This window comes from Trichomonas vaginalis, chromosome IV (genome assembly GCF_026262505.1).
Source record: "Trichomonas vaginalis G3 chromosome IV, whole genome shotgun sequence".
Classification (NCBI taxonomy): domain Eukaryota; phylum Parabasalia; order Trichomonadida; family Trichomonadidae; genus Trichomonas; species Trichomonas vaginalis.
The window spans coordinates 17,537,502-17,556,151 of NC_067206.1; the positions used below are offsets into that span (position 1 = coordinate 17,537,502).

An 18,650-nucleotide genomic window follows, 5' to 3' on the forward strand; every position below is an offset into this window, starting at 1 on the left:
TTTTTATTAATTTGGAGGATTAGCCAATTGATAGAACTCTCAGAAAAAATTGAGAACTTTTTAATCCTCGTAGTGCACCCTTAAGTGAAAAGGTCGCAATTAAATTCAAGAACAATGATCAATAATAGGCATTTTAAAATATTATAAATCATTACCCTTATTTATATTATTACTTTTTTTTCGAAGATATCTAAAGCTTGCTATATGAAATATAGGAGAAAGGGACAGACTAGCCCATTGTCACTTTTTAATTTAGCAAATGAACGCTTATGGAGTGGAGTTTTTGGGTAAATCTGATTTGCTTATAAATGAAATAAAATCAAAAGAAACCATATTGGCATTATATAGGGTGTCCAAAGGTGTGTTTAGCACAAACCTGAATACTGCGAATAGAAATAAACAAGTTACATATATATAAAGTTTATTTAAATATAATCACCATTGGATTCAATCACGCGTTCGCAGCGATCGATCCAGGCTTGAAAGACACGCTTTAAATCATCATGAGAAAATTGCTCAAATTGCTCTCTTACAAAATTTTCAAGATCATCTGGACTCGCGAATTCGCGTCCTTCAGCTCTCTTTTTTAGCGTGCCGAATAAATAAAAGTCAGAGGGTGCAATATCAGGTGAATAAATTGGGTTTGGAACAACTTTGACATTGTTTTCCACCAAGTAATTCATTACCTTATGACTTTTGTGAACTCTTGAATTATCAAAATGAATTGCAAACTTTTGTTTTTGTTGTTTGGATTTCTCAAACTCATCAGAATTGATAATTTGAGTAAGAACATTGTCAATTAGATACTGAGCATTCATCGTATTAGGTTTTTGAAGAATATCAATTGCGATGATGCCATTCACGCCCCAAAAAACCGACAACATCATCATTGGTGTGTCAATTTTTTTCTTCGGGAATGTTTGCGGATTTTCATCCTTCGGGATCCACATGATTTTGGCTTCTGTTGCATAGTGAAACCAAGACTCGTCCCCTGTTACTAAAAAGCGAAACTTCTTGGATTGATATGCACCCAATATAGAGAGGAGCTCTTTCGAAGATTGGACTCTAGATTTTTTTTGAACTGAATTAAGGTTGTGCGGAACCCAACGTGTATACGCTAGTTTGTAGTTCAAATAATTGTGCAGATAATAACTGACTGTTGTACGTGGTATCTTTGTCATCTCCTCTATCCTTCTGAGTGATGCTCTTGGGTCTTCATCTAGCGCTTGAAGAATTGCTTTGATTTTTCTTTGATCCGGCGATTTTTTGTCAATTTTTATGATGGGCGCCTTTTTGTTCATGAAGTGATACATCCTAACATGATACGTTACAGTGGAATAGCTAGGAGCATCCATACCGAAGCATTTTACCAATGTCTCGTAGATTTTTTTACAGTCTTTGCATTTTTTTGCAAGAGCGAGGATGTTTTCTTTATGATTCATTAAAAAAATGAAAAAAATCCCGCCAAAATTTCCCGCGAAACCGCCTCTTGTCTCAAAATTCATTTTATATCCCGGCATGGCGCCAAAATACAACTTACTCATCATATACATATATTCATATTTTTTATTATATATTTATAATCAGCATATATCTCCTTTAATAGTCTCATATAGAGCGCTGTGCTAAACGCACCTTTGGACACCCTATATTATGCAAAAACAAATGATCTTACTTAGTACTTTTAAAGTTAATTTCAGAAAAAATTTGACACAATGGTATCCGGCACATACAAGTGGTGTACAACCAAAATTTCATATCCCTAGTTTTACATTTATGTTTAGTTTTATTTCACCTAATTTTCAAAGATCATAATTGAATTAGATGGCCAAGCTATTCAAAACACGACCAAGCTTATCAAAATAAGACCAATATATTCAAAATTCTTTATTCTTTCAAATCATTTCATTTTAATGCAGATCCAAGATCACGAACTCACATATATCGAGTTGCTTAAGTATCGAGTGCAACAAGAAATCCAAGCAGGTTGTAGTTATTCATATAAAACTAGGAAAGAAAGAAATCAAATCCAATTTAATTGTAAGTGGCCGAATTGTCCATGTCGCTTCCTTGTTGATACACTTCCCGATGACAAGTACCACATACGAAAATGTATTAACACCCACAATCATTCTGCCCCTTTTCCAAACAAATCACAACAAATTACATCATATTTTTATAGATCTTATTTAACAAGATATTTTGAATCAAATCAAGACCGTGTTTACGCACAATTAAGGTGTTTCAAAGATCTTAATATCCCATTTGATAGTGGGATCATTCCGGAAATGTTTCAACAATCTACAGATGCTTTAAAAAAGTTTTCTAAACGCCTTCATGCAATCAATACCCGTTTCTCAGCGGATGATGTTACATCTCTTGCAATTTTTGTCGACATGGTTAAGAGTCATTCTCCAGATGATCTCATCGAGTTTATTCACGAGCCAGATCGTATGATTTTCTATTACGCCCCATTCGAAGCAAATGCTTTTTCACATCAAATACAAACTTATCACATTGATTCCACTTATAAGCTCTTGCGCTCTCGCATACCATTTTATGCCGTCACTGGCAAATTCGCGGAATCAATTGTTTTTCCGTTTTTGTATTTTTTCGTTTGGCCCGACACAAGTGAAAATATACAAGTTTGTCTCACAGCATATTTTGGCTCCATCAATCGCGAACCATCTTATTTTTCAATGGACTGCGCACCTCAAATCACAAATGCTGTTGAAACAGCCATCCCCTTATGCCAGATCATTTGGTGTGGCGTTCATGTGTTGCGCGCTGTCATGAGAAAGGCTGAAAAGTTTCAAGATCGTTCCAACTTCGAAACTTTCTATAACTTAATGAAGTTATTGGTCTTTGGTTCTGAAGAGGAAGAAATTGATCATGATGAAGTTTACAACAATTTAGAAGAAATTTTAAATGAGGAACCTGCTGCCCGTGAATACTTTGACCAACAGTGGCGCCATCATCTTGACAGGTGGATGCTTCGCTATAGAAATGAAGGAGATGGAACAAACAACATCTCGGAATCACATTTCAAGGTTTTGAAGCACCAGTACTTCCCAGAAAGGCGAAATCTTCGACTCGATGAACTTGTCATCGAGTTATATTCCAGTGTTGTTCCTTCATTCCTGATTAAGTTGCAAATTAAAGGTCTGGATTCAGAGAGAAGTGTTAAAGTTATCAAAAAAGTCACAAGAGATTTCGAAGAAATGACACAATTTAAGGATGGGCACTCATAGGCTCCTGACAGCATAAAAATGTTATTATCTCACAATATAAAAGGAATCATAGGAATCTACAACTATATCTATATTGTTGGAAGACTTCTTAATGTATCATCCATATAAGTTATATCAATAACTCCATTATGTTATATGATTGTAATCATATTTTCGTTTCATGTTCAAAAACATTAAAATCATACTAACTATATGAGTATTATATTTAGGAAGCTGATATATAGATATGATAAAATGCTAGGTTTTGTGATTAAGAATATATACTTATCTTTTAGAAAATAATACTTTTATAAAAAATTATATCTTATATAATCTAAAAATTTTGGACAATTAAAAAACATTAATTAAAAATAGAAGGTGAAAGTGTTTATTCAAAGAAGGTGCAAGATTATGATGTTTTGAGGGTGAAATAAATTTAATAATTATTTATGTGATTTAAGAGTAATACGATCATCGGTAGCTTGAAGACCTCTCTTTATAGCTCTTAATGCCGCAAACTTTTTTTGAACTTGCTTTGAATTTTTGAATGCTTTGATTAAATCTTTTGTTGTATCATACATTCCGAAATATCTGTTCATCATTTCTGGCATTGTTGGTAAATTTAACCTGTATCTTGTTGCTACAATCGTTTCAAACATACTTTCATTGAAATGCAATATTGTGACTGCCATCCTAATTGGCCAAGAAGCATGCCAATTAATATTTTTATTAGCAAGCATTGCTTTGATATGGTTTATCGATTCAACTACTTGAGTTGAATGAATCTTTTTTACCATATCAAAGATTTTTACGGTATCTTCGAGGAATTTTTTAAGTGTTTTTATAGCAGTTTTATTTTTTGCATATTTCCATGGTTTAATCATCTTGCATTTTTCAGGATCTGGACAAAATTTATGATTTCCGGCATAATGTTTAGCGGAATTCAACCATAAAAACTTCTTTGTTTTAATTGACATATGTGTGTCATTGAGAAGTTGCCTAAGCCAACGCAATAAATTCTTTGAAATGCTAGATAAGATTCTGAATTCTGGCAGTTTGAGCTTTTTCTGTATATTGTTAAGAAAATGTCCAGGATCTCTGTATTCTCTGATACCTTTGAACGTATTTTGGATTGTAGAAACAATTTTGACATCGCCATCATGCACAAAAAAATTTACACGTTTTTCATTATTCCAACGCTTCAGCATTCTTTTTAAGCCTTCAAATTCCATTTCATTTGATTTTCCGTTGAAATTACCTTTGAAATTTTTAAAATATTTAGATATCACTTCCCAATCTACAATTTTTTTGAGTTTCTCTTCTACAAATTGTACATAGCAAAACATTGCATTTCTTCTCTGACTCCAAGAACCGTCAAACAAAAGTCCCGAACATTTTCTCATTCGAGATTTCCAATAATTAACAGATTCTCTGGCAACTTCTATGATAACACGACCAACCTTTTCTTGGACTCGATGAAATGTAGCTTCTGACGGAACTTTGATGTTATTCAGCATGAATTGAAATTCTGATTGGCAAAATGTAGCGCCGCTCAATAATACAGATAGCACAAATTCAACAGTGTTGACGACATATGGCTCTACCCTATTTTTCGCGCTTTGAACTAAGTTCTTTATACGCTTTGCAACTGCTTTTGTTCGCCGCGGCATGAAAAATGAAGAATAACTTGACGGTTTCTTGAACAAATGGTCGCACATTCAAATATTGTGATGTACGATCAGGATAAAAGAATGTTGTTGCCGTGAATTTAGAAAATAGCAAAATTTCAATTTACGCAATCGAGATATAACTTGATCGTTTGAGCGATAACCATGGCACCCATAGTATTATTGAAAGTACTCATACTTACAATTATTTTCTCCCATAGGAATATTGTTCAATATACTTCACCTATAGAGGAAATCTCGAAATAAAATCGAATTTTTTCAAAAATTACAAAAATCAATTTTTTACAAAGATGTTCGAAAAATAACATTATATACGCATCAAATCAAAGCATTATATGGAGCATTATAATTCTATATATGATTGTCCATCTTGCTGTTGTGCTATTTTTTTTAAACAATAATTTCATTGTTGAAATTAAATTTGCAATTTCAGTAAAAATTGTGACCCATCATTTTGAATATAATTGAATTAATACATTTATTGTCAGAATATTATATACCAAATATTAGACTTCCACATGAATCCTGGTATGATATTATAAGTATTGCAAAATTAGAAAAAAATATGCTCATGATATACTAAAATTCATGTTTCAAGGTTAACTTATAAATAAAATAAGTTCGAGAAATGCATCACTAAATATTTGAGCTTGTGCACTATAATGCTATATAATAGTCTTCACTGTTTTTAATATATTGACTTTGCTAGACTTGATTTTTTTCATCACCCTAATGAGTGCCCATCCTTAAAAAAGTCGAATGCATCAGTATGCTTGAAGCTGTTCAGAAAGGTCTGAAAAATGATACACTTGATCCCAACATTGTTTACTCAACATTAAAAATATTATTGCAAAGAAAACATTTGATTTAATAAACATTTAATTTATTATAATTAATTTTTTATTAAAGTATAGTAAAAAATGCTATAAATAAATTATTATATTTTATTAAAATGTGACTTTTAATAGTAAGTGAATAAAATAAATCCGGAATTGGGAAAGAAATAAGGTTAATTAAAAATAATGAAAATTACAAGTTTAAGGTTAATGAAAAAGTGACAATGGGCGAGTTTGTCCCCCACTCTGCAGGTCATGAAATTTTTGGGCCTTTTTTAGGTTCTTGAAAAACGAGTTTTTTTTGAAAATAAATTGCATAAATAGCATCATCATATATGTACCAATGATATGGTGTTTCGTACCGAAATGGCTAACAAAAAAGTGACAGAAAACCTTAAATTGCGCGGCAATTTTAATTAAAAAATAAACATTAATTTTTGTGATTGATATTATGCATTTTATTTATATTATATAAGATTTAAATTTAGGGGAAAAATTGGAAAAAAAATAAGATTGGAAGTCTTTAGGTAAGAAGGAAAGGGCAAGAGATATATAGTGTACCTATATACCTCTTGCCCTTTCATTCTAAGTAGAAATGGGAGAAACTTTGTCCGCATCATAAGTTATGCGGACAAAGTTTCTCCGATTTCTAATGGGAATTGCAGGCTATGAGGCACTGATATATAATCAGTACCTCATAGCCTACAATTCCCTTTATTAGACTTCCAAACTTTGAGTTAATGTCAAGACATTAACTCAAAGTTTGGAAAACTTCTCGTAAGAATCAATCGTCAAAAACCTCGATTGCAGTTATATTCATTGTGTTAAATTTGATTTATTTTGAAATTTTTATAAATTAAATTTTATATAACATAAAGCGTTATGAATTAGTATTTCCATATGAATTTTATCTCGAAAATAGTAATTCTATCCAGTTATATTTCGGTTAATTTTGGAAATTTCTAGGAATACTTTAAGATAGTATGATTATATATAACTCTGCCTTCATGATTTATTTTAGCTTTCGCGCAAATATCAGTTAACTTAACTCCATTATTTGATTTTGTGATGGCTTCACAAAGCCAATCAATATCAATCTCTTCTGGAGAATGTCTTCTCATCTAGAATATTTTCAATACTTTACATACAAACATTTTTATTTCTAAAAAACTTTTTAATTTTTTCTAGGATATATGAATGAAAATAGTTAGAACAAGATTTTGAAGCTCAAAACATTAAAAATTATTAAAGATTTGTATAATATGATTAAAAATGGGAAATAATATGAGGCAATATAAAGGAATATGAATATTAAATAAATATATCTAAATAGAAAGAATCAGAAAAATCAAATTATTGGCGCCAAAAATGTCACCTTTTTGGTGAGCCATTTCGGTATGAGATATGTACCAATGATATAGTAAAAAGAAAAATCATGGCTCTCGATCAAAATAATGAGAAAAATAAACATGCTAAAATTTTTTTGAAAATCAAGTTTTTTCCAGTGTTTTTCTAAATCCATCAAAGAGTTGATATTAGACCACCAAAGTTATATATGATATGAAGATACCATATGGAGTGGGGGACAAACTCGCCCATTGTCACTTTTTCATTAACCTTAAACTTGTAATTTTCATTATTTTTAATTAACCTTATTTCTTTCCCAATTCCGGATTTATTTTATTCACTTACTATTAAAAGTCACATTTTAATAAAATATAATAATTTATTTATAGCATTTTTTACTATACTTTAATAAAAAATTAATTATAATAAATTAAATGTTTATTAAATCAAATGTTTTCTTTGCAATAATATTTTTAATGTTGAGTAAACAATGTTGGGATCAAGTGTATCATTTTTCAGACCTTTCTGAACAGCTTCAAGCATACTGATGCATTCGACTTTTTTAAATTGTGTCATTTCTTCGAAATCTCTTGTGACTTTTTTGATAACTTTAACACTTCTCTCTGAATCCAGACCTTTAATTTGCAACTTAATCAGGAATGAAGGAACAACACTGGAATATAACTCGATGACAAGTTCATCGAGTCGAAGATTTCGCCTTTCTGGGAAGTACTGGTGCTTCAAAACCTTGAAATGTGATTCCGAGATGTTGTTTGTTCCATCTCCTTCATTTCTATAGCGAAGCATCCACCTGTCAAGATGATGGCGCCACTGTTGGTCAAAGTATTCACGGGCAGCAGGTTCCTCATTTAAAATTTCTTCTAAATTGTTGTAAACTTCATCATGATCAATTTCTTCCTCTTCAGAACCAAAGACCAATAACTTCATTAAGTTATAGAAAGTTTCGAAGTTGGAACGATCTTGAAACTTTTCAGCCTTTCTCATGACAGCGCGCAACACATGAACGCCACACCAAATGATCTGGCATAAGGGGATGGCTGTTTCAACAGCATTTGTGATTTGAGGTGCGCAGTCCATTGAAAAATAAGATGGTTCGCGATTGATGGAGCCAAAATATGCTGTGAGACAAACTTGTATATTTTCACTTGTGTCGGGCCAAACGAAAAAATACAAAAACGGAAAAACAATTGATTCCGCGAATTTGCCAGTGACGGCATAAAATGGTATGCGAGAGCGCAAGAGCTTATAAGTGGAATCAATGTGATAAGTTTGTATTTGATGTGAAAAAGCATTTGCTTCGAATGGGGCGTAATAGAAAATCATACGATCTGGCTCGTGAATAAACTCGATGAGATCATCTGGAGAATGACTCTTAACCATGTCGACAAAAATTGCAAGAGATGTAACATCATCCGCTGAGAAACGGGTATTGATTGCATGAAGGCGTTTAGAAAACTTTTTTAAAGCATCTGTAGATTGTTGAAACATTTCCGGAATGATCCCACTATCAAATGGGATATTAAGATCTTTGAAACACCTTAATTGTGCGTAAACACGGTCTTGATTTGATTCAAAATATCTTGTTAAATAAGATCTATAAAAATATGATGTAATTTGTTGTGATTTGTTTGGAAAAGGGGCAGAATGATTGTGGGTGTTAATACATTTTCGTATGTGGTACTTGTCATCGGGAAGTGTATCAACAAGGAAGCGACATGGACAATTCGGCCACTTACAATTAAATTGGATTTGATTTCTTTCTTTCCTAGTTTTATATGAATAACTACAACCTGCTTGGATTTCTTGTTGCACTCGATACTTAAGCAACTCGATATATGTGAGTTCGTGATCTTGGATCTGCATTAAAATGAAATGATTTGAAAGAATAAAGAATTTTGAATATATTGGTCTTATTTTGATAAGCTTGGTCGTGTTTTGAATAGCTTGGCCATCTAATTCAATTATGATCTTTGAAAATTAGGTGAAATAAAACTAAACATAAATGTAAAACTAGGGATATGAAATTTTGGTTGTACACCACTTGTATGTGCCGGATACCATTGTGTCAAATTTTTTCTGAAATTAACTTTAAAAGTACTAAGTAAGATCATGAGATATAGCAATATATGTTTAAACTAACTTATATTTTGGTTGTACACCACTTGTATGTGCCGGATACCATTGTGTCAAATTTTTTCTGAAATTAACTTTAAAAGTACTAAGTAAGATCATGAGATATAGCAATATATGTTTAAACTAACTTATATTTTGGTTGTACACCACTTGTATGTGCCGGATACCATTGTGTCAAATTTTTTCTGAAATTAACTTTAAAAGTACTAAGTAAGATCATTTGTTTTTGCATAATATAATGCCAATATGGTTTCTTTTGATTTTATTTCATTTATAAGCAAATCAGATTTACCCAAAAACTCCACTCCATAAGCGTTCATTTGCTAAATTAAAAAGTGACAATGGGCTAGTCTGTTCCTTTCTCAAAATCAAGTTTTTTCCAGTGTTTTTCTAAATCCATCAAAGAGTTGATATTAGACCACCAAAGTTATATATGATATGAAGATACCATATGTGATTCTAAATGATGTATATTAATCGAAAAAATATATTCCTGTAAAGAAAAAAATAAGTTTTTATTAATTTGGAGGATTAGCCAATTGATAGAACTCTCAGAAAAAATTGAGAACTTTTTAATCCTCGTAGTGCACCCTTAAGTGAAAAGGTCGCAATTAAATTCAAGAACAATGATCAATAATAGGCATTTTAAAATATTATAAATCATTACCCTTATTTATATTATTACTTTTTTTTCGAAGATATCTAAAGCTTGCTATATGAAATATAGGAGAAAGGGACAGACTAGCCCATTGTCACTTTTTAATTTAGCAAATGAACGCTTATGGAGTGGAGTTTTTGGGTAAATCTGATTTGCTTATAAATGAAATAAAATCAAAAGAAACCATATTGGCATTATATAGGGTGTCCAAAGGTGTGTTTAGCACAAACCTGAATACTGCGAATAGAAATAAACAAGTTACATATATATAAAGTTTATTTAAATATAATCACCATTGGATTCAATCACGCGTTCGCAGCGATCGATCCAGGCTTGAAAGACACGCTTTAAATCATCATGAGAAAATTGCTCAAATTGCTCTCTTACAAAATTTTCAAGATCATCTGGACTCGCGAATTCGCGTCCTTCAGCTCTCTTTTTTAGCGTGCCGAATAAATAAAAGTCAGAGGGTGCAATATCAGGTGAATAAATTGGGTTTGGAACAACTTTGACATTGTTTTCCACCAAGTAATTCATTACCTTATGACTTTTGTGAACTCTTGAATTATCAAAATGAATTGCAAACTTTTGTTTTTGTTGTTTGGATTTCTCAAACTCATCAGAATTGATAATTTGAGTAAGAACATTGTCAATTAGATACTGAGCATTCATCGTATTAGGTTTTTGAAGAATATCAATTGCGATGATGCCATTCACGCCCCAAAAAACCGACAACATCATCATTGGTGTGTCAATTTTTTTCTTCGGGAATGTTTGCGGATTTTCATCCTTCGGGATCCACATGATTTTGGCTTCTGTTGCATAGTGAAACCAAGACTCGTCCCCTGTTACTAAAAAGCGAAACTTCTTGGATTGATATGCACCCAATATAGAGAGGAGCTCTTTCGAAGATTGGACTCTAGATTTTTTTTGAACTGAATTAAGGTTGTGCGGAACCCAACGTGTATACGCTAGTTTGTAGTTCAAATAATTGTGCAGATAATAACTGACTGTTGTACGTGGTATCTTTGTCATCTCCTCTATCCTTCTGAGTGATGCTCTTGGGTCTTCATCTAGCGCTTGAAGAATTGCTTTGATTTTTCTTTGATCCGGCGATTTTTTGTCAATTTTTATGATGGGCGCCTTTTTGTTCATGAAGTGATACATCCTAACATGATACGTTACAGTGGAATAGCTAGGAGCATCCATACCGAAGCATTTTACCAATGTCTCGTAGATTTTTTTACAGTCTTTGCATTTTTTTGCAAGAGCGAGGATGTTTTCTTTATGATTCATTAAAAAAATGAAAAAAATCCCGCCAAAATTTCCCGCGAAACCGCCTCTTGTCTCAAAATTCATTTTATATCCCGGCATGGCGCCAAAATACAACTTACTCATCATATACATATATTCATATTTTTTATTATATATTTATAATCAGCATATATCTCCTTTAATAGTCTCATATAGAGCGCTGTGCTAAACGCACCTTTGGACACCCTATATTATGCAAAAACAAATGATCTTACTTAGTACTTTTAAAGTTAATTTCAGAAAAAATTTGACACAATGGTATCCGGCACATACAAGTGGTGTACAACCAAAATTTCATATCCCTAGTTTTACATTTATGTTTAGTTTTATTTCACCTAATTTTCAAAGATCATAATTGAATTAGATGGCCAAGCTATTCAAAACACGACCAAGCTTATCAAAATAAGACCAATATATTCAAAATTCTTTATTCTTTCAAATCATTTCATTTTAATGCAGATCCAAGATCACGATCACATATATCGAGTTGCTTAAGTATCGAGTGCAACAAGAAATCCAAGCAGGTTGTAGTTATTCATATAAAACTAGGAAAGAAAGAAATCAAATCCAATTTAATTGTAAGTGGCCGAATTGTCCATGTCGCTTCCTTGTTGATACACTTCCCGATGACAAGTACCACATACGAAAATGTATTAACACCCACAATCATTCTGCCCCTTTTCCAAACAAATCACAACAAATTACATCATATTTTTATAGATCTTATTTAACAAGATATTTTGAATCAAATCAAGACCGTGTTTACGCACAATTAAGGTGTTTCAAAGATCTTAATATCCCATTTGATAGTGGGATCATTCCGGAAATGTTTCAACAATCTACAGATGCTTTAAAAAAGTTTTCTAAACGCCTTCATGCAATCAATACCCGTTTCTCAGCGGATGATGTTACATCTCTTGCAATTTTTGTCGACATGGTTAAGAGTCATTCTCCAGATGATCTCATCGAGTTTATTCACGAGCCAGATCGTATGATTTTCTATTACGCCCCATTCGAAGCAAATGCTTTTTCACATCAAATACAAACTTATCACATTGATTCCACTTATAAGCTCTTGCGCTCTCGCATACCATTTTATGCCGTCACTGGCAAATTCGCGGAATCAATTGTTTTTCCGTTTTTGTATTTTTTCGTTTGGCCCGACACAAGTGAAAATATACAAGTTTGTCTCACAGCATATTTTGGCTCCATCAATCGCGAACCATCTTATTTTTCAATGGACTGCGCACCTCAAATCACAAATGCTGTTGAAACAGCCATCCCCTTATGCCAGATCATTTGGTGTGGCGTTCATGTGTTGCGCGCTGTCATGAGAAAGGCTGAAAAGTTTCAAGATCGTTCCAACTTCGAAACTTTCTATAACTTAATGAAGTTATTGGTCTTTGGTTCTGAAGAGGAAGAAATTGATCATGATGAAGTTTACAACAATTTAGAAGAAATTTTAAATGAGGAACCTGCTGCCCGTGAATACTTTGACCAACAGTGGCGCCATCATCTTGACAGGTGGATGCTTCGCTATAGAAATGAAGGAGATGGAACAAACAACATCTCGGAATCACATTTCAAGGTTTTGAAGCACCAGTACTTCCCAGAAAGGCGAAATCTTCGACTCGATGAACTTGTCATCGAGTTATATTCCAGTGTTGTTCCTTCATTCCTGATTAAGTTGCAAATTAAAGGTCTGGATTCAGAGAGAAGTGTTAAAGTTATCAAAAAAGTCACAAGAGATTTCGAAGAAATGACACAATTTAAGGATGGGCACTCATAGGCTCCTGACAGCATAAAAATGTTATTATCTCACAATATAAAAGGAATCATAGGAATCTACAACTATATCTATATTGTTGGAAGACTTCTTAATGTATCATCCATATAAGTTATATCAATAACTCCATTATGTTATATGATTGTAATCATATTTTCGTTTCATGTTCAAAAACATTAAAATCATACTAACTATATGAGTATTATATTTAGGAAGCTGATATATAGATATGATAAAATGCTAGGTTTTGTGATTAAGAATATATACTTATCTTTTAGAAAATAATACTTTTATAAAAAATTATATCTTATATAATCTAAAAATTTTGGACAATTAAAAAACATTAATTAAAAATAGAAGGTGAAAGTGTTTATTCAAAGAAGGTGCAAGATTATGATGTTTTGAGGGTGAAATAAATTTAATAATTATTTATGTGATTTAAGAGTAATACGATCATCGGTAGCTTGAAGACCTCTCTTTATAGCTCTTAATGCCGCAAACTTTTTTTGAACTTGCTTTGAATTTTTGAATGCTTTGATTAAATCTTTTGTTGTATCATACATTCCGAAATATCTGTTCATCATTTCTGGCATTGTTGGTAAATTTAACCTGTATCTTGTTGCTACAATCGTTTCAAACATACTTTCATTGAAATGCAATATTGTGACTGCCATCCTAATTGGCCAAGAAGCATGCCAATTAATATTTTTATTAGCAAGCATTGCTTTGATATGGTTTATCGATTCAACTACTTGAGTTGAATGAATCTTTTTTACCATATCAAAGATTTTTACGGTATCTTCGAGGAATTTTTTAAGTGTTTTTATAGCAGTTTTATTTTTTGCATATTTCCATGGTTTAATCATCTTGCATTTTTCAGGATCTGGACAAAATTTATGATTTCCGGCATAATGTTTAGCGGAATTCAACCATAAAAACTTCTTTGTTTTAATTGACATATGTGTGTCATTGAGAAGTTGCCTAAGCCAACGCAATAAATTCTTTGAAATGCTAGATAAGATTCTGAATTCTGGCAGTTTGAGCTTTTTCTGTATATTGTTAAGAAAATGTCCAGGATCTCTGTATTCTCTGATACCTTTGAACGTATTTTGGATTGTAGAAACAATTTTGACATCGCCATCATGCACAAAAAAATTTACACGTTTTTCATTATTCCAACGCTTCAGCATTCTTTTTAAGCCTTCAAATTCCATTTCATTTGATTTTCCGTTGAAATTACCTTTGAAATTTTTAAAATATTTAGATATCACTTCCCAATCTACAATTTTTTTGAGTTTCTCTTCTACAAATTGTACATAGCAAAACATTGCATTTCTTCTCTGACTCCAAGAACCGTCAAACAAAAGTCCCGAACATTTTCTCATTCGAGATTTCCAATAATTAACAGATTCTCTGGCAACTTCTATGATAACACGACCAACCTTTTCTTGGACTCGATGAAATGTAGCTTCTGACGGAACTTTGATGTTATTCAGCATGAATTGAAATTCTGATTGGCAAAATGTAGCGCCGCTCAATAATACAGATAGCACAAATTCAACAGTGTTGACGACATATGGCTCTACCCTATTTTTCGCGCTTTGAACTAAGTTCTTTATACGCTTTGCAACTGCTTTTGTTCGCCGCGGCATGAAAAATGAAGAATAACTTGACGGTTTCTTGAACAAATGGTCGCACATTCAAATATTGTGATGTACGATCAGGATAAAAGAATGTTGTTGCCGTGAATTTAGAAAATAGCAAAATTTCAATTTACGCAATCGAGATATAACTTGATCGTTTGAGCGATAACCATGGCACCCATAGTATTATTGAAAGTACTCATACTTACAATTATTTTCTCCCATAGGAATATTGTTCAATATACTTCACCTATAGAGGAAATCTCGAAATAAAATCGAATTTTTTCAAAAATTACAAAAATCAATTTTTTACAAAGATGTTCGAAAAATAACATTATATACGCATCAAATCAAAGCATTATATGGAGCATTATAATTCTATATATGATTGTCCATCTTGCTGTTGTGCTATTTTTTTTAAACAATAATTTCATTGTTGAAATTAAATTTGCAATTTCAGTAAAAATTGTGACCCATCATTTTGAATATAATTGAATTAATACATTTATTGTCAGAATATTATATACCAAATATTAGACTTCCACATGAATCCTGGTATGATATTATAAGTATTGCAAAATTAGAAAAAAATATGCTCATGATATACTAAAATTCATGTTTCAAGGTTAACTTATAAATAAAATAAGTTCGAGAAATGCATCACTAAATATTTGAGCTTGTGCACTATAATGCTATATAATAGTCTTCACTGTTTTTAATATATTGACTTTGCTAGACTTGATTTTTTTCATCACCCTAATGAGTGCCCATCCTTAAAAAAGTCGAATGCATCAGTATGCTTGAAGCTGTTCAGAAAGGTCTGAAAAATGATACACTTGATCCCAACATTGTTTACTCAACATTAAAAATATTATTGCAAAGAAAACATTTGATTTAATAAACATTTAATTTATTATAATTAATTTTTTATTAAAGTATAGTAAAAAATGCTATAAATAAATTATTATATTTTATTAAAATGTGACTTTTAATAGTAAGTGAATAAAATAAATCCGGAATTGGGAAAGAAATAAGGTTAATTAAAAATAATGAAAATTACAAGTTTAAGGTTAATGAAAAAGTGACAATGGGCGAGTTTGTCCCCCACTCTGCAGGTCATGAAATTTTTGGGCCTTTTTTAGGTTCTTGAAAAACGAGTTTTTTTTGAAAATAAATTGCATAAATAGCATCATCATATATGTACCAATGATATGGTGTTTCGTACCGAAATGGCTAACAAAAAAGTGACAGAAAACCTTAAATTGCGCGGCAATTTTAATTAAAAAATAAACATTAATTTTTGTGATTGATATTATGCATTTTATTTATATTATATAAGATTTAAATTTAGGGGAAAAATTGGAAAAAAAATAAGATTGGAAGTCTTTAGGTAAGAAGGAAAGGGCAAGAGATATATAGTGTACCTATATACCTCTTGCCCTTTCATTCTAAGTAGAAATGGGAGAAACTTTGTCCGCATCATAAGTTATGCGGACAAAGTTTCTCCGATTTCTAATGGGAATTGCAGGCTATGAGGCACTGATATATAATCAGTACCTCATAGCCTACAATTCCCTTTATTAGACTTCCAAACTTTGAGTTAATGTCAAGACATTAACTCAAAGTTTGGAAAACTTCTCGTAAGAATCAATCGTCAAAAACCTCGATTGCAGTTATATTCATTGTGTTAAATTTGATTTATTTTGAAATTTTTATAAATTAAATTTTATATAACATAAAGCGTTATGAATTAGTATTTCCATATGAATTTTATCTCGAAAATAGTAATTCTATCCAGTTATATTTCGGTTAATTTTGGAAATTTCTAGGAATACTTTAAGATAGTATGATTATATATAACTCTGCCTTCATGATTTATTTTAGCTTTCGCGCAAATATCAGTTAACTTAACTCCATTATTTGATTTTGTGATGGCTTCACAAAGCCAATCAATATCAATCTCTTCTGGAGAATGTCTTCTCATCTAGAATATTTTCAATACTTTACATACAAACATTTTTATTTCTAAAAAACTTTTTAATTTTTTCTAGGATATATGAATGAAAATAGTTAGAACAAGATTTTGAAGCTCAAAACATTAAAAATTATTAAAGATTTGTATAATATGATTAAAAATGGGAAATAATATGAGGCAATATAAAGGAATATGAATATTAAATAAATATATCTAAATAGAAAGAATCAGAAAAATCAAATTATTGGCGCCAAAAATGTCACCTTTTTTGGTGAGCCATTTCGGTATGAGATATGTACCAATGATATAGTAAAAAGAAAAATCATGGCTCTCGATCAAAATAATGAGAAAAATAAACATGCTAAAATTTTTTTGAAAATCAAGTTTTTTCCAGTGTTTTTCTAAATCCATCAAAGAGTTGATATTAGACCACCAAAGTTATATATGATATGAAGATACCATATGGAGTGGGGGACAAACTCGCCCATTGTCACTTTTTCATTAACCTTAAACTTGTAATTTTCATTATTTTTAATTAACCTTATTTCTTTCCCAATTCCTGATTTATTTTATTCACTTACTATTAAAAGTCACATTTTAATAAAATATAATAATTTATTTATAGCATTTTTTACTATACTGTAATAAAAAATTAATTATAATAAATTAAATGTTTATTAAATCAAATGTTTTCTTTGCAATAATATTTTTAATGTTGAGTAAACAATGTTGGGATCAAGTGTATCATTTTTCAGACCTTTCTGAACAGCTTCAAGCATACTGATGCATTCGACTTTTTTAAATTGTGTCATTTCTTCGAAATCTCTTGTGACTTTTTTGATAACTTTAACACTTCTCTCTGAATCCAGACCTTTAATTTGCAACTTAATCAGGAATGAAGGAACAACACTGGAATATAACTCGATGACAAGTTCATCGAGTCGAAGATTTCGCCTTTCTGGGAAGTACTGGTGCTTCAAAACCTTGAAATGTGATTCCGAGATGTTGTTTGTTCCATCTCCTTCATTTCTATAGCGAAGCATCCACCTGTCAAGATGATGGCGCCACTGTCGGTCAAAGTATTCACGGGCAGCAGGTTCCTCATTTAAAATTTCTTCTAAATTGTTGTAAACTTCATCAGGATCAATTTCTTCCTCTTCAGAACCAAAGACCAATAACTTCATTAAGTTATAGAAAGTTTCGAAGTTGGAACGATCTTGAAACTTTTCAGCCTTTCTCATGACAGCGCGCAACACATGAACGCCACACCAAATGATCTGGCATAAGGGGATGGCTGTTTCAACAGCATTTGTGATTTGAGGTGCGCAGTCCATTGAAAAATAAGATGGTTCGCGATTGATGGAGCCAAAATATGCTGTGAGACAAACTTGTATATTTTCACTTGTGTCGGGCCAAACGAAAAAATACAAAAACGGAAAAACAATTGATTCCGCGAATTTGCCAGTGACGGCATAAAATGGTATGCGAGAGCGCAAGAGCTTATAAGTGGAATCAATGTGATAAGTTTGTATTTGATGTGAAAAAGCATTTGCTTCGAATGGGGCGTAATAGAAAATCATACGATCTGGCTCGTGAATAAAACTCGATGAGATCATCTGGAGAATGACTCTTAACCATGTCGACAAAATTGCAAGAGATGTAACATCATCGCTGAGAAACGGGTATTGATTGCATGAAGGCGTTTAGAAAATTTTTTAAAGCATCTGTAGATTGTTGAAACATTTCCGGAATGATCCCACTATCAAATGGGATATTAAGATCTTTGAAAACACCTTAATTGTGCGTAAACACGGTCTTGATTTGATTCAAAATATCTTGTTAAATAAGATCTATAAAAAATATGATGTAATTTGTTGTGATTTGTTTGGAAAAGGGGCAGAATGATTGTGGGTGTTAATACATTTTCGTATGTGGTACTTGTCATCGGGAAGTGTATCAACAAGGAAGCGACATGGACAATTCGGCCACTTACAATTAAATTGGATTTGATTTCTTTCT

The 18,650-nt window shown here is 31.8% G+C and overlaps 4 protein-coding genes and 1 pseudogene across 5 annotated transcripts, besides 25 other annotated features; all 5 read right to left on the minus strand.

The window, feature by feature from the left end:
- The first annotated feature begins 215 nt into the window (after positions 1–215).
- Positions 216–253: a terminal%2Cinverted (terminal inverted repeat of MuDR-5_TvMULE4 transposon ID:TVAGG3_0114420).
- Positions 216–346: a mobile genetic element.
- Positions 346–373: a terminal%2Cinverted (terminal inverted repeat of Mariner transposon ID:TVAGG3_0114430).
- Positions 346–1,649: a mobile genetic element.
- TVAGG3_0114440 (Mariner transposase) lies at positions 426–1,553 on the minus strand (the record flags this gene model as incomplete). Its single annotated transcript, XM_051223274.1, has 1 exon — positions 426–1,553. One exon carries the CDS (start codon positions 1,551–1,553, stop codon positions 426–428), a length of 1,128 nt encoding a protein of 375 aa, XP_051108260.1.
- Positions 1,622–1,649: a terminal%2Cinverted (terminal inverted repeat of Mariner transposon ID:TVAGG3_0114430).
- Positions 1,648–3,235: a mobile genetic element.
- Positions 3,236–5,664: a mobile genetic element.
- TVAGG3_0114470 (zebrafish ch211-108c17.2-related family) lies at positions 4,083–4,948 on the minus strand (the record flags this gene model as incomplete). The annotated part of the gene is made up of 1 exon (XM_051223275.1): positions 4,083–4,948. A coding segment is annotated over one exon (866 nt), but the record flags the coding sequence as incomplete, so codon positions are not given.
- Positions 5,665–6,001: a mobile genetic element.
- Positions 5,964–6,001: a terminal%2Cinverted (terminal inverted repeat of MuDR-5/MuDR-7_TvMULE4 transposon ID:TVAGG3_0114480).
- A 284-nt stretch (positions 6,002–6,285) lies between these two features.
- Positions 6,286–6,492: a mobile genetic element.
- An 838-nt stretch (positions 6,493–7,330) lies between these two features.
- Positions 7,331–7,368: a terminal%2Cinverted (terminal inverted repeat of MuDR-5_TvMULE4 transposon ID:TVAGG3_0114500).
- Positions 7,331–9,619: a mobile genetic element.
- TVAGG3_0114510 lies at positions 7,543–8,251 on the minus strand (annotated as a pseudogene). The gene has a single exon. A coding segment is annotated over exon 1 (709 nt).
- Positions 9,582–9,619: a terminal%2Cinverted (terminal inverted repeat of MuDR-5_TvMULE4 transposon ID:TVAGG3_0114500).
- A 363-nt stretch (positions 9,620–9,982) lies between these two features.
- Positions 9,983–10,020: a terminal%2Cinverted (terminal inverted repeat of MuDR-5_TvMULE4 transposon ID:TVAGG3_0114520).
- Positions 9,983–10,113: a mobile genetic element.
- Positions 10,113–10,140: a terminal%2Cinverted (terminal inverted repeat of Mariner transposon ID:TVAGG3_0114530).
- Positions 10,113–11,416: a mobile genetic element.
- On the minus strand, positions 10,193–11,320 carry TVAGG3_0114540 (Mariner transposase; the record flags this gene model as incomplete). The annotated part of the gene is made up of 1 exon (XM_051223276.1): positions 10,193–11,320. The coding sequence occupies one exon, from the start codon at positions 11,318–11,320 to the stop codon at positions 10,193–10,195; it is 1,128 nt and encodes a 375-aa protein (XP_051108262.1).
- Positions 11,389–11,416: a terminal%2Cinverted (terminal inverted repeat of Mariner transposon ID:TVAGG3_0114530).
- Positions 11,415–13,000: a mobile genetic element.
- Positions 13,001–15,429: a mobile genetic element.
- Positions 15,430–15,766: a mobile genetic element.
- Positions 15,729–15,766: a terminal%2Cinverted (terminal inverted repeat of MuDR-5/MuDR-7_TvMULE4 transposon ID:TVAGG3_0114580).
- A 284-nt stretch (positions 15,767–16,050) lies between these two features.
- Positions 16,051–16,257: a mobile genetic element.
- An 839-nt stretch (positions 16,258–17,096) lies between these two features.
- Positions 17,097–17,134: a terminal%2Cinverted (terminal inverted repeat of MuDR-5_TvMULE4 transposon ID:TVAGG3_0114600).
- Positions 17,097–18,650: part of a mobile genetic element that runs on past the window's edge.
- On the minus strand, positions 17,309–17,965 carry TVAGG3_0114610 (MULE transposase domain-containing protein; the record flags this gene model as incomplete). Its single annotated transcript, XM_051223277.1, has 1 exon — positions 17,309–17,965. One exon carries the CDS (start codon positions 17,963–17,965, stop codon positions 17,309–17,311), a length of 657 nt encoding a protein of 218 aa, XP_051108263.1.